This window comes from Rattus norvegicus, chromosome 15 (assembly GCF_036323735.1).
Source record: "Rattus norvegicus strain BN/NHsdMcwi chromosome 15, GRCr8, whole genome shotgun sequence".
Classification (NCBI taxonomy): Eukaryota; Metazoa; Chordata; class Mammalia; order Rodentia; family Muridae; genus Rattus; species Rattus norvegicus.
Window position 1 is genome coordinate 27,281,089 of NC_086033.1, and position 14,085 is coordinate 27,295,173.

Consider the following 14,085-nt stretch of genomic DNA (forward strand, 5'->3'; position numbering starts at 1 on the left):
TTGAATCCTGGGCATCTTGAATCCTAAGCACTATCACTAGCTATATTTAAAAGAACTCGGACGGAGGAGATGGCTCAGGGGTTAAGAGCACTGACTGCTCTTCCAGAGGTCCTGAGTTCAATTCCCAGCAACCACATGGTGGCTCACAACCATCAGTAATAAGAGATCTGATGCCCTCTTCTGGTGTGTCTGAAGACAGCAACAGTGTACTTATATAGAATAAATAAATCTAAAAAAAAAAAAAAAAAGAACTCAACACCTACAAGAGAGCAACTACTTTAATTTTTAAACATGTTTTACTATGTAGTCCTGGGCTGCCTTGCAATGGGATCTTGCTCAGGATCTTCCTGTCTCTGAACCTCCAGAATGCAAACATTCCGGGCCTGCACTACCATAACTAGCTGTAAACTGCTTTTTTTCCATTCTAGATGGGTAGGATTAATACTGGAGTATCTGTAAACTATTTCTGTGCCTTTTAATTATTGTTCCCAAGTCCAGATTGAAAATGTCCTGTAAATTTCGGTATCAGGTTCCTCTAAAAAGAAAAACTCATTCCCACCCCACCCCCCTTTTTGAGACAGGGCTTCTCTGTGTAGCCCGAGCTGTCCTGGAACTCTCTCTCTGTGACCAGGCTGGCCCACAACTCAGAGAGATCTGCCTGTCTCTGCCTCCCAAGTGGTGGGAGGCATTTGGCGTGCACTGTCACCACCTACCGGCTAAGTCTCTTCTTGTGTATAGTCTATTCTAGTAACTTGACCTGCCTAGAAATATCTTAGTTTCTCTACTACTGATTTAGTCCGGTCCTGTCAACCACTTTTAAGTCTCACTTCTCTCTAGGACAGCAGTACCTACCTCAAGCAAAGTTCCACTAACTTATGTGATTTGTAACCTGCAGATAAAAAGCTGTAATTATTCCAATTACAATTTACCTTGGGCACTTCCCTTTACAAACCAAAAGCACTCCCGACTTTTACCCATCTATCCCTTGAAGAAAAAAGTAATCACTACTTAATCTATTGTTAAAACGCCGTTCAGATGCCATGTGGCCGGCCTGGAATTTAGAAGCTTCCAGTACTACACCACCATGTTATCGCTCCCCCACCCACGCCCGACATTTAGCTTAGAAGACAATAACGGAGTAAGAGATTCACTACAATTACATTAACAAGCATTTCGTTCTTCGCTTTCTTGCTCCCCTGCTCCCCCTTGGAATCCTAATGGGGGAAGGAAATGAAAGTAGCCGTTAAACACCAGCGCGCAAAGAGGGTATTTTCGTACGCACCGTGGCCTAGAGGTCACTAGGTTGAACCTGCGCCAAGGCCGAGGCCTGTTGCCTCCCGCCTTAGACCCAATCCCCAACGCACAGGAACAAACGCGGCCTCGGTTTCTGCCGCGAGGCCGTTTTCTCGCCTACAACCCCCTCGCGGGGCCCAGCAACCCAGGGCCTCCCCTGCCCTCGCCCTCTCCGCTTACCAAGAGGAAGGAGAGAGAGAGAAGAGCCTGCCTCTCCTACTGCGGGTCTACGCCGAGAAGCCGGAGCTACAACAGCAAGGAACCACACGACCGTTCGCTCTCCGTCTCTTCACAAAATGGCCCCCGAGCTCCTCTGCCGCCGAGGCAAAAGTCCAGCCCCCGCCCCGCTCCCGGAGGCGTTTCTATTGGCTGTGACTTTTCTCGCTCCCGCTCCTAATTAGATAGCGTTACCGCTCCTCACAATTCCGTCCAATCATCACACGAGGTGGGTTGGGCTAATTGGGAGAATTTCCACATGCGTAACAAAAGCTACTTAGTAATTGGTTAAGCTTTCTATCACTTAGTGTCTGACGGATGGTTATTGGTCACTGTACCAGACGGAAAGCTGGGTGGAATTTTCGCCTTTGTATCGCGCACAGCTTCTCATCCGGGTATCCGGCGGACCTGACTGACGGCCGTGTCGTCCTATCAGTGCTTCCTAGAGATCCTAGGTCCGGCCAGATCACCGCATTTCCGCGGCACGGAGGTGGGAAAGCCTGGGTGGAGTCTGGTAGCGGGTGCAAAGGGCCTGCCCTAGCCTCAGGCCTTGGAAAAAAAGGGAAGTGCAAACAAGCTTTAGAGAAGGGAGGATCGTAATCCCTAGGCCGCCTGAAGTGTTAAAAACTAAACAGGTCTGCAGTTATTTTCAAATTCAGATCCCCTCTCATTGCCAGATTCTATAAGCTATTGGAAGGACGTGGCCTTGTCAGTGAACAGCTCCCTCCAAACCAACTGGTTTCCATAGTTCTCTCCTATAAGAGCAATTGCCTAGACCCCTATAAACCCGTTTCCTGGGCCCAAGTCGTCACACAATCTGCAAAACCAATGGCCAGCCGCCTCAGTTTCCCACTTCCTGCAATAGCTTGATACTACTTAACCCCCTCAGCTCGGCCAGTAAAGCTCTGGTTACACTGTAGAAACATTAAACAGGCCAAAAATGTATATAGCCTACTGAGAAAGGGAAAGAGTACCCCAGGAAATTTCCTGATTTAAAAATAAAAAATAATCTTTTAGGTCTTCTTTAGACCTTTAAACCTTTGACATTTTCAAAGGATTTATTTTAAATGTTCCAGTCCAGCGAGTTTATGTGTTCCCAATTTTATTTTATTTTTTTTTTCTTTAAAGAAAGGTTTGGGCTAGGCGGTATTTCTAGTGCAAGGCCAGTCTACTCAAGTTTCAGGACAGCTAGGGCTGTATAGTGAAACTCTCTGTCGAAAAAACAATAAATATAAGTACCTAGGTAGAGGTAGGTAGGTAGACAGACAAATGGGAAGCCCTTCATGGCTAGGCTTGCGGGCCATTGAACCCCAGGTTCCTTCTGTTTTCACTTCCCTGGTGTTAGGAACAAACACGCAATGATCTCCTCTGACAGAGCTCCTAAGCACAGGCAAAGCAGTTCTGTAAAGAAGTTGGCTTTGGTGAGGGAGGTGCACCTGAATCCAAACCAGAGTAGCAAGCAGGAAGTTCGCTTTGGTTTTTTTGCTACTTATTTAGTCAGGGTCAGACTATGCAGCCTGTATGTAGACCAGGCTGGCATCCATCCCACAGTGATCCTCCTACCTCTGCCCTCAGCATGCTGAGATCCGATGATAGTGTAACCACTTCTGGTCTTGACTTTTATTCTGACACAGGTGGTGACTGTGTCTTTCCCGTGGGCAGTGTTTTGACCTTTCAAGACTATGCAGGTTCTAAAAGACTTGGAGAAAATGACATGAAGAAAAAAGAAGAACAGGATGGCTTCGGGCCATCAGTCTCCAGAAATACAAAAAAGGGAACATATGTGTAAATAAATGATTTACCAGGTGAAAGAAATTGAAAGGTTTGCCCAAAAATTTTACAAAGTGAGGGAGATCTATGGAATTTTTGGCTTTTCCAAATGAAAGGTTAACTCCATTCATTCATTCATTCATTCATTCATTTTTGTTTTTGCGAGACAGGGTTTCCTGGAACTCTGTAGACCAGGTTACCCTCTAACTCAGAGATTCTCTTGTTCTTCTTCCAAGCCTGGGATTAGAGCAGTGGGCCACATCACCGTCTAAAGATGGCTATTTTTAATTTAAATATTTTTAAACTTTTTAGGGTTGGAGGTACTTATATAATAAGTAAATAAATCTTTTTAATAAAATAAAAACCTTTCTCAGGGGGTTGGGGATTTAGCTCAGTGGTAGAGCGCTTGCCTAGCAAGCACAAGGCCCTGGGTTCGGTCCCTAGCTCCAAAAAAAAAAAAAAAAAACAACCCTTTTTCAGAAGGGTAGTGGCAGATGCCTTTAATCCCAGCACTCAGGAGGCAGAGGCAGGTGAATCTCTGTGAGATGTAGGCCAACCTGGTCTACAGAGTGAGTTCCAGGATAACCAAGGTTACACAGAGAAACCTTATCTAGTGGGACAAAAAAATTTTTTTACATCAGCGCTGTGATTATCGGTACATGCCATGGTACCAGCATTGGTTTGGTTTGGTTTGGGTTTTGGCACCAGGCCTTTATGTGAATTCTGAATGGACTCAGGTCCTCGTGCTACTGTATCAAATACTTTACAACTGAGCCATCTCCCCAGCCGAATTTTTGTCTCCTTTATGCTAAAAGTTTTTCTCTTTCTCTTGTCTCCTTTCATCACGCAGCAATGACCTAAATCCAGCTTCTTATAAATTAATCCTTCTTTAACGCATTCACCATCTGTTCTTCTGTCTGAAGTATGAGGTTTCATCCTCTGGCAATTTTTCTTGCAACTAATCTTCATACAGACTGCAAAGTGCTTTTTGGTTGATAAAATTTACACTTCATTCATAGCGTTTTACCAGGATAGCAGAGACTGACTTTTGAGCAAGCATCGAAATGTTATAAAAAATACTACATGAACTTCCTGGGAGAAAGTGTAAAATATGAAAGTATAGCTTTGAAATATAAAATTAATGATATATTTATTATATTAATATGAAATTCTATATTAAAATTAATTTAAAAATATAAAATTATAGCCTGCCATTATAGAATTCACACATTTTTGAAGACAGAGTCTCATAGTGAGTTCTGGAACAGCCAGGGCTATGTAGAGAAACCCTAATTCAAAAAAGAAAGAAAGAAAGAAAGAAAAGAAAAGGGGAAAAAAAGCATAGCCAGGTCTTGCACACTTTTTTAATCCCACACTTGGAATCTCTCTGCATTTGCTCAGCCTCCTTTATTGAGCCCTAGTCAGCCAGGGTGGTAAAGTGAAACCCTGTCTCAAAACAAGCAACCAGGGGTGGTGGCACACACTTTTAATCCCAGCATTTAGGAGGCAGAGGCAGGCAGTTTGAGGCCAGCCTGGTCCAAGATGGTCAGGGCTACACAGAGAAACCTTGTCTTGAAAATCAAAAACAAACAAAAACAAACAGTAGACTGCTTTAAGCTCTAGTGGGAAAACATTAAATTATCTGAATTCATCTTTCACTCGAGAAGGCTCTGGGTGCCATGTATTAGGCGGGAGACAGTGCTCCCCTAGGGTCTTTTTTCCTTAAAGAGATCTCAGGACTCATTCCTTTCCCAGTTGTCTCGGCCTTCCAGTGACTGGTTTTTTGTTTTTGCTTTTAGAGATGATATCTCTGTGCAAGAGCCCTGGCTGTCCTGGAACTCATTTTGTAGATCAGGCTAGCCTGGAACTCATAGAGACTCACCTGCCTCTGCTTCCCAAATGCTAGAATTAAAGGCGTGCACCACCACTACCTGGCCTCTTTTTTTTAAAAGTCAATAGCTATGTAGCTCAGGCTAGCTACAGACTCACTGCTCCTGCCTTGGCCAGAGGAGTACAGGCAAGGGATCCCATACCTAGTCTTTTAAGAACAGATGGAAAAGTCATTTTCTCAATACCAACTCATTGTTATTAACCTTAAGTCAAACATGTATGTTTTTTTCAGCTTTAGTTTTAGTGGAGAAGTCCCTGGGTTAAGCAACGCTTTCTCTGCTCTCTCTCCAAGTCCAACATGCTATTGGGGGGTGGGGGAGGGAGTACAGTCTTCTCTAGAAAGAAAGCTAAAAACAGCCACAAAGAATTAACAGTTAAAGGCTGGGATTAGTGTCTCCTTGGGCCAGCGGGGAGGACAAGAGGATTGGAAGCAGGAGTATTAGAGACAGCAGAGAGTCCAGGGGAAGGAACAGCATAGAGCTCTCAGGAAGGAGCCAGGACTGTAAGTTTTTTATCTGATGCATATTCATAATCTCCCATGTTTCACCTTGATGCTTTTGAGAAGGGCAAAAGAAGCGTGTTCATTTTCTCCCTGACTACCATTCTCGGAGGTATCCACCAAGTCACCTTTAATCCCATCACTTTCAGTGCTTTGGGGCCGGCAGGATGCGTGCCGCTCCTCCGTCTCCGACCTCCACCCTTCCCAGCCTCATGCTGAGCAAAGGCCTCCCTAGCACCATTCTCTCCCCCATGCTTTCCACCTTTGAGATGGGTCTCCAGTAGACATACCCCTGGCTAGCCTGGACTTCACAATGTAGACCAGGTTAGCCCAGAATTTGTGGTTATCCCCACTGTGTCCTCCTCAGAGCTGGCTTTCCCGGCCTATGCCATCACACCCAGGCTTCCCTGCACTCTCTTCCACTTACCAACGACAGGGGCCTTGCGCTTCCTAGGTAAGCGCTCTACCACTGAGCTAAATCCCCAGCCCCCTGAGAATTCACAAAGGGCTACACTTTTGCCTCTATTGCTCGTTTGTTCAAGGGAGAGGGATTTTTTTTTTTTTTTGGGCTCTTTTTTTTTCGGAGCTGGGGACCGAACCCAGGGCCTTGCGCTTCCTAGGCAAGCGCTCTACCACTGAGCTAAATCCCCAGCCCCTGGGAGAGGGATTCTTGACTCTCTTTGTTGTTGGTGGTGGTTTTTGTTGTTGTTGTTGTTGCTGCTGCTGCTGCTGCTGCTGCTACTGTTTGTTTTTTAGATAGACAGAGTCTCTCTACATAGCTGACTGCCCTGGAACTCAATATGTAGATCAGACTGGCCTCAGATTCATAGGAATCAATTTGCCTCTATCTCCCAAGTGAGTGCTGGGATTAAAGCATATGCCGCCACACCCAGCTTAATTATCATTTTGTGAAGCAGTGTCTGACTATGTGACCCAGACTGACCTTAAACTTATCACCCTGTCTCTAATAAGAATGGGGAGACGCCTCTTTCTAAAGTTCCCCCAATGCCAAGCAAGGCAGCCATCTCCATTCTTGTGTTCCCGAAGGGGCCCTCACACAGGGAATAGACACACCTAATGTCATAAACTATGGAAGTTGAGCCTATCGGTGCAAGCCTTTGATGCTGGCTCTCAGGAGGCAAGGGGAAGTGAGTTCCAGGCCATGTCATGATGACTGAGTGCATGGCCTCAGACTTGTCCACACCACCACAATATAACTGTGTCGAGTACTACCACACAGTATTGGAAAATTCCTCCTGCAATTTAGAGAGACCCTACAGAAGACAAAGTTATAATTTCATAAAGACTTTCCCTTTCTTTAGTGTCTTCTAGACTCTCTCAGAACCCGGTAATCGAGATGATGCTGCATCTCCTGGATCATATGCCAGAGGATCGGCCAGTTAGAGACACAGACTCCATTCCTTTGTCGAAAGGTAGGCCATCCAGTGACTGGATATGGACGTCTTCACTGACTGAGAGAATTCCTTGTCTGCCATGACAGTCTTCACAGTGGTGACTTTTCTTTCAGCCCTTTTCTTAAATTTTCATTTTATTTAGATATTACCTAATTATATGTGGAGGTGTGGATACATGAGGGAGTCCATGCATCCCCTGCAAGTGGTGCTTTGAGGCTCAGAATAGGCATCAGATCCACTCCGACAGGAGTTATGGATGGTTGAGTTATGGTGGGTGTTGGGAACTGAACCAGAGTCCCCTGCAAGAACAGCAAGCGCTCTTAACCACTGAGCTGCCTCAGATGTCTTTTTTTTTTTAAAGATTTATTCATTTGTTATATATAAGTACGATGTAGCTGTCTTCACACACACCAGAAGAGGGCATCATATCTCTTTACAGATGGTTGTGAGCCACCATGTGGTTGCTGGGATTTGAACTCTGGAAGAGCAGTCAGTGCTCTTAACCACTGAGCCATCTCTCCAGCCCCACTTCTTAGATGTTTTAAGGGCTTATATCTGTGAAGAGACACCATGACCATTGCAATTCTTCTAAGGTGAATCTTTATTCCGGGCTGGCTTACGGTCAGAGGTTTAGGCGGGAAACATTGTGGCATGCAGGTAGACGTGGTGCTGGAGAAGCTGAGAGTTCTACATCATGATCCACAGGCAGCAGGACACTATGTACCACACTATGTGCAGCTTGAGCATGTAAGACCCCCCCCAAGCCCCACCCCCGTGACACACTTCCTCCAACAAGACCACACCTCCTAATAGTGCCAGTCTAGTCGCTATGCACCAAGCATTCAAACACATGAGTCTACAGGGCCATTCCTATTCAACCCTCCACATTAGGTTTTCTTAACATTTTATTCTGATTCTCTGTGTGTATATTGTGTACACATCCTAGAGGTCAAAGGACAGTCTTGGTGGTTGTCACCTTCCACTTTTTGTTTCAAGGCAGGGTCAGTTATTGACTTAGGACGTGACTATGTAAGCGAGGTGGCTTGCCTGTGAATTTTCAGGTATCCACTCGTCTTGGCCACTGTTGCTATCATAGGCACATGCCGCTGCCACCGACCTTTCACCTGTGCTCTGGAGAGCTGCACTCAGATCCTCATGATGTGAGACAAGGGCTTTACAGACTGACTCATCTCTCCGCCATTGAAGTCGTTGGCTTTTGGCTTTCAATTTTTTTCAGACTTAAACAATTTTATTAGAAAAATAAAACCGGGGTTGGGGATTTAGCTCAGTGGTAGAGCGCTTGCCTAACAAGCGCAAGGCCCTGGGTTCGGTCCCCAGCTCCGAAAAAAAGAAAAAAGAAAAAAAAAAAAAGAAAGAAAAATAAAACCAACCAAGTCCTGTATGCATTGGCCTCCTGTTCAAGGGAAACCTAAAAAGGAAGAGATGGGTGCGTAGTCTGAGACACTCAGAGTGCCCTAAAATTCTTTTAATTTTCTTTTTTTAAAGAATTTTTTTTCTTTTCTTTTTTCTGGAGCTGGGGACCGAACCCAGGGCCTTGCGCTTGTTAGGCAAGCGCTCTACCACTGAACTAAATCCCCAACCCCGCCTGAAATTCTTATAATAAAAAATTGTAGCTGGGTAGTGATAGTTCATGCCTTTTGTCCCAGCACTTGGGAGGTAGAGGTAGGTGGATCTCTAAGTTCCTGGACAGAGAGTCATCTCTCCAGCCCCTGATTTATTTTATTTTATTTATTTGCATGTGTCTGTGTACATCATGGAGATACCCTAGAAGGCCAGAAGAGATTTGTTACTGCAGGTAGTGAACCGTGCTATGTGGGTGCTAGGAACTGAACTCTGGTCCTCTGGAAGAGCAGAGACCATTCTTTTTTTTTTTTTTTTTTTTTCTTTTTCTTTTTCGGAGCTGGAGACCGAACCCAGGGCCTTGTGCTTGCTAGGCAAGCGCTCTACCACTGAGCTAAATCCCCAACCCCGCAGAGACCATTCTTAACTGCTGTGTTAAAGCTCCTGGTGTTTCTACATTTGTATATGGGGAGCTCTTTTCAAGCATGCTGTGTTTGTTGTATAGAGCCTGCCAGGAAAGGACTTGGAAGCCTTCTGTCCACTCGCTTGTTTTATATGTTGATAGGGTCTCACTGTGTTACCATAGCTGGCCTGACCTAGAACTCTACATAGACCAGGCTGGCCTTGAGCCCACAGATATCTGCTTGCCTCTGTCTCCTGAGTGCTGGATTAAAGACGTGGGCCATCATTATTTTTTCAAGACAGGGTTTCTCTATGTAGCCCTGTCTGGAACTCACTGTGTAGACCAAGATGGCTTCATACTCAGAAATCCACTGCCTCTGCCTCCTGAGTGCTGGGATTAAGTGCATGTGCAACAGTACTAGGCCCAAGACTCTTTTTTTTTTTTTTTCGGAGCTGGGGACTGAACCTAGGGCCTTGCGCGCGCTTTATCACTGAGCTAAATCCCCAACCCCGGCCCAAGACTCTTTAAAAATAAATGAAATAAAGTAAATAAACAAGGAAATGTGTAAAAAATATTCTTCAATGACTCTCTTCAGGGACTTCAGGTAAGAATGTAAAGGCCCAGTCACGCTCGGGCAGGATGAACCGAGAGAAACTGAACTACAGACCCTTTCAACTCCATGAAGATCCCATGGTGGTGAAGGAACTCTCTCCAAAGCAACGAGATAAAAGCAGAAGGTACGCAGAGTTCTTCAAATTTCCAAATTACACCGCATTGGCTCCATGCTCAAGTGAAAGGATTATGTGTTGCTTAGATGTATATACTAAAAAATGATTCAAAGATCAAGGATGTCAGCCCTGAAGATATTTATTTATTTAATATATATAAAGTACACTGTAGCTGTCTTCAGACACACCAGAAGAGGACATCAGATCCCATTACAGATGGTTGTGAGCCACCATGTGGTTGCTGGGACTTGAACTCAGGACCTCTGGAAGAGCAATCGGTGCTCTTAACCGCTGAGTCATCTCTCCAGCCCCTGATTTATTTTATTTTATTTATTTGCATGCGTCTGTGTATATCATGGAGATACCCTAGAAGGCCAGAAGAGATTTGTTACTGCAGGTGGTGAACGTGCTATGTGGGTGCTAGGAACTGAACTCTGGTCCTCTGGAAGGGCAGAGACCATTCTTTTTTTTTTTTTTTTTTTTCTAATTTTTTTTTTCGGAGCTGGGGACCGAACCCAGGGCCTTGTGCTTGCTAGGCAAGCGCTCTACCACTGAGCTAAATCCCCAACCCCATGGCAGAGACCATTCTTAACAGCAGGGTCTTATTATGTAGTCTTGGCTGTCCTAGGACCCTTTATGTCAGTGGTTTTCAACTGTCCTAGTGCTGTGACCCTTTAATACAGTTCCTCATGTTGTGGTGACCCCCAACCATAAAATTATTTTTGTTGCTACTTCATAATTGTAATTTTGCTATTGCTATAAACTGTAATGTAAATATTTGTGGAGACTCACAGGTTGAGAACTGCTGCTCTGTGTAGACAACTATGGCCTTGAACACAGTTCTACCTGCCTCTAGTTCCTGAGTACTGATATCAAAGGAATGTTCCAGGATGCCCAGCCCCCTCCCCTTTAAATATTTATCTAATTTTATTTTATATGGCATTGGTGCAGGAGTGTCAGATCCCCTGTAACTGGAGTTAGACTGTTGTGAGCTGCAGGGTGGGTGCTGGGAATTAAAGCCAGATCCTCTGGAAGAGCAGCCAGTGCTGCCAAGCCATCTCCCTGGTGTCCCCTCCCCCACCCCACCTCATCCCCACCCCCAGCCCCCAGCCCCTTTTTGTTGCTGTTGTTGTTGTTGTTGTTTAGTCTTGTTTTTTGAGACTGAGTTACCGTTAAGTAACCTGACTGGGCTGGAATTTGAAGCATCCTGCCCCTGAGGCTGGGATTACAAGCAGCAGACTGAGCCGCAGTTAAATCCAGTGCTGGGAGTGAAGGCCTGCATCACCCAGCCTGACTCAGAGATTAATTTTAGCTTAGGGCACTAATCTTAGTTTAGCATTGAATGTAAAAAAAAAATAAAAAGGAGGACGGGACTGTTCCTAGCTATGGTGGAGAAGCTTCACTGTCGGTATGTCTGAGAGGATAAAGAGGAACGGTGTCTCCAAGGGTCCTGGAGAGAGGGGCAGGGAGAGCAAGAACGGAGCTGCTGACTAAGAGGGCCTGGCCAAGAGAGCAAAGGGGTTTTTAAAAGACTGGTGTACAGGGGCTGGAGAGATGGCTCAGTGGTTAAGAGCACCAACTGCTCTTCCCGAGGTCCTGAGTTCAAATCCCAGCAACCACATGGTGGCTCACAACCATCTGTAATGAGATCTGATGCCCTCTTCTGGTGTCTGAAGACAACTACAGTGTACATATATAAATAAAATAAATACTCAGCTCCAAAAAATAAATTAATAAATAAATAAAATATTAAATATTAAAAAAAAGACTGGTGTACAAAATGTGAATGCTTCACTCCTTCTTTAAAAGGGGAACAAGAATACCCTTGGCAGTGAAAAGAGAGGCAAAGATTAAAACAGACACAGAAGGAACACCCATTCAGAGCCTGCCCCACATGTGGCCCATACATGTACAGCCACCCAATTAGACAAGATGGATGAAGCAAAGAAGTGCAGGCCGACAGGAGCCGGATGTAGATCTCTCCCGAGAGACACAGCCAGAATACAGCAAATACAGAGGCGAATGCCAGCAGCAAACCACTGAACTGAGAATAGGACCCCCATTGAAGGAATCAGAGAAAGAACTGGAAGAGCTTGAAGGGGCTCGAGACCCCATATGAACAACAATGCCAACCAACCAGAGCTTCCAGGGACTAAGCCACTACCTAAAGACTACACATGGACTGACCCTGGACTCTGACCTCATAGGTAGCAATGAATATCCTAGTAAGAGCACCAGTGGAAGGGGAAGCCCTTGGTCCTGCTAAGACTGAACTCCCAGTGAACTAGATTGTTGGGGGGAGGGCGGCAATGGGAGGAGGATGGGGAGGGGAACACCATAAAGAAGGGGAGGGGGAGGGATTAGGGGGATGTTTGCCCGGAAACCGGGAAAGGGAATAACACTCGAAATGTATATAAGAAATACTCAAGTTAATAAAAAATAAAAAAGAGAGAGAGAGAGAAACAGGGGCTGGTACCTTCTCTGTCTATGATAAAGGGAAACCCTATTTCCTGCTATCCTTTCTGAATAAAGGAGAAAAATCTGTTTCCTAGACAAGGAAAAAAAAAAAAAAGACTGGTGTAGTCAAAATGGCTGGATTATATAGAGAAGGGCAGCCCAGACCCTGGGCTGGAGAGTTAAGGGTAAGAGGCAGGGTATGCCAGCCAGAGGGACACTGTAACAAACACGGATTGAGGGATGCAGGGAGAGGTTGGAGGCCAGCGTGGTCTACAGAGTGAGTTCCAGGACGACAGCCAGAGCAGAGAGAAAAAGCAGTAGACTGGACTTGGTGGTAGGGAGAGAGCTCAGGGTAGACAAAGTGTTTGGATGATTTGTAACTGTGGGAGAAAAGCTGTGATAGCCGGAGCAAGCCAGGGGGTTCTAGGGTGTGAGGGCGAGAGCAGGCAGGGCTACACAGAAATCCTGACTTGAAACACAAAACAAAACAAAAACAACAACAGTAAGAAAACAAACAAACAGGAAGATCCAGCTATAGGGCGTTTCCTTAAGGGAGAACCACTGCCGGTAGTGCTAGCCCTGGAGTGAGCAAGCCAGAAAGCAATATCTCTCTATGGCCCCTACCTCTGCCCCTATCTCCAGGTTATGCCCTGTTTGAGTTTTTGTTCTGGCTACCTTCAATCATGGACCCCAATGTAGAAATATAAGCCAAACACATAGTGATAGTAGCCTACCACATCAGTGCTGGGGGCCAGCTCTGAGGCTTGCACAGCTAGAACCAAGCCTAGGCATGAGCTGGTGTGTGGGGAAACCCATGTGGTTTGTTTTGCCACAGGCCAAGGACTAACATGAAGCGGTCCACCACTACCCAACCAGACCTACGGACACTTGCTGTGCTCCAGGAGCCTGTGAGGCAGAGGCCACCGTGGGTCTCAGCATCCCTGCGCTCCTTGGTGACCCGGCACGCCCAGGTTCCTAGGAGGAAAGCACATATGCAGCGCCAGTGTCCCTCGACTGCAGCAGGCAGTACACAGTCTCGAGTCCACGTGGGACGCAGACCTGGTGTGTAACTACAGCAGAAACCCAAGCAGAGTGAAGCTGGAACCCCTCCCGTCTTCCCTCCGGGGGCTGAAGCGCCAGTCACAGTCCATCTCTGTTTTCTCATCTTTCTACTTTCCTAAAATCCTTCCTCATCCCCTAACCCTAAGTTGGGTCCAAATTTCTGTATTCCTTACTGGCATGTAGCTCAGTGGCAAAGGTTTAACAGGTTTAACCTTTAAACTTAACAGGTTTAACACGGTAGGTAAATCTCGGGAACCACCAAAGTAAACAGAACTAAACAACAGCAAAAAAACTAACAATAAGGGGGTTGGGGATTTAGCTCAGTGGTAGAGCGCTTGCCTAGCAAGCACAAGGCCCTGGGTTCGGTCCCCAGCTCCGAAAAAAAGAAAAAAAAAAAACTAACAATAAATGAGGAGAAAGGCAGTAAAAAGAGGGTAACAGTGATAAGGGAAGATTGTGGGAAGGATGATATTCCATCAGGGCATGACATGTGGGAGGCGGAGGAGGATACACAGAACGATGGTCCATGTGTAAAACTGCAGAACCCGCTATGTTACATGTTAATAAAAAAGTAAACATTGAAAAAATCGGGACTCCTGGGCATGGCGGCTTATTCTTTAATCCCAGCATTCCAGAGGTAGATGCTGGAGGATTTCTGCGAGTTCGACGCCAGCCTGGTCTACATATCTATTTCCAGGACAGCCACAGCTCTGTCTTGGAAAAAAAAACAAGCAAGCAAGCAACCAAAATGCAATAAATGAATACATTTAA

General features: G+C 45.6%; 2 protein-coding genes across 30 annotated transcripts in view; one reads left to right on the plus strand and one right to left on the minus strand.

Moving 5' to 3' along the window:
• The window catches only part of Hnrnpc (heterogeneous nuclear ribonucleoprotein C), a 29,682-nt gene extending 27,991 nt beyond the window's left edge, over nucleotides 1-1,691 (minus strand). For 10 of the 28 annotated variants that reach the window (XM_063274117.1, XM_039093116.1, XM_039093114.1 and 7 more), the window contains exon 1: nucleotides 1,474-1,628. The gene's annotated coding sequence lies outside the window, so the exon portion shown is untranslated. Of the gene's footprint in view, nucleotides 1-852; nucleotides 890-1,473 lie in introns of all 28 variants that reach the window. The other 18 variants (XM_063274116.1, XM_039093123.2, XM_039093119.2 and 15 more) reach the window with 9 other exon arrangements.
• Nucleotides 1,692-1,908: 217 nt separating this feature from the next.
• The window catches only part of Rpgrip1 (RPGR interacting protein 1), a 58,025-nt gene continuing 45,848 nt past the window's right edge, over nucleotides 1,909-14,085 (plus strand). Inside the window, exons 1-4 of one of the 2 annotated variants that reach the window (XM_063274229.1) lie at nucleotides 1,909-1,999; nucleotides 6,991-7,101; nucleotides 9,663-9,804; nucleotides 13,088-13,314. In XM_063274229.1, the coding sequence (XP_063130299.1) occupies nucleotides 7,026-7,101; nucleotides 9,663-9,804; nucleotides 13,088-13,314 (445 nt within the window). In that variant the 5' untranslated portion in view covers nucleotides 1,909-1,999; nucleotides 6,991-7,025. The remainder of the gene's footprint in view (nucleotides 2,000-6,990; nucleotides 7,102-9,662; nucleotides 9,805-13,087; nucleotides 13,315-14,085) is intronic. The other variant, NM_001427786.1, reaches the window with a different exon arrangement.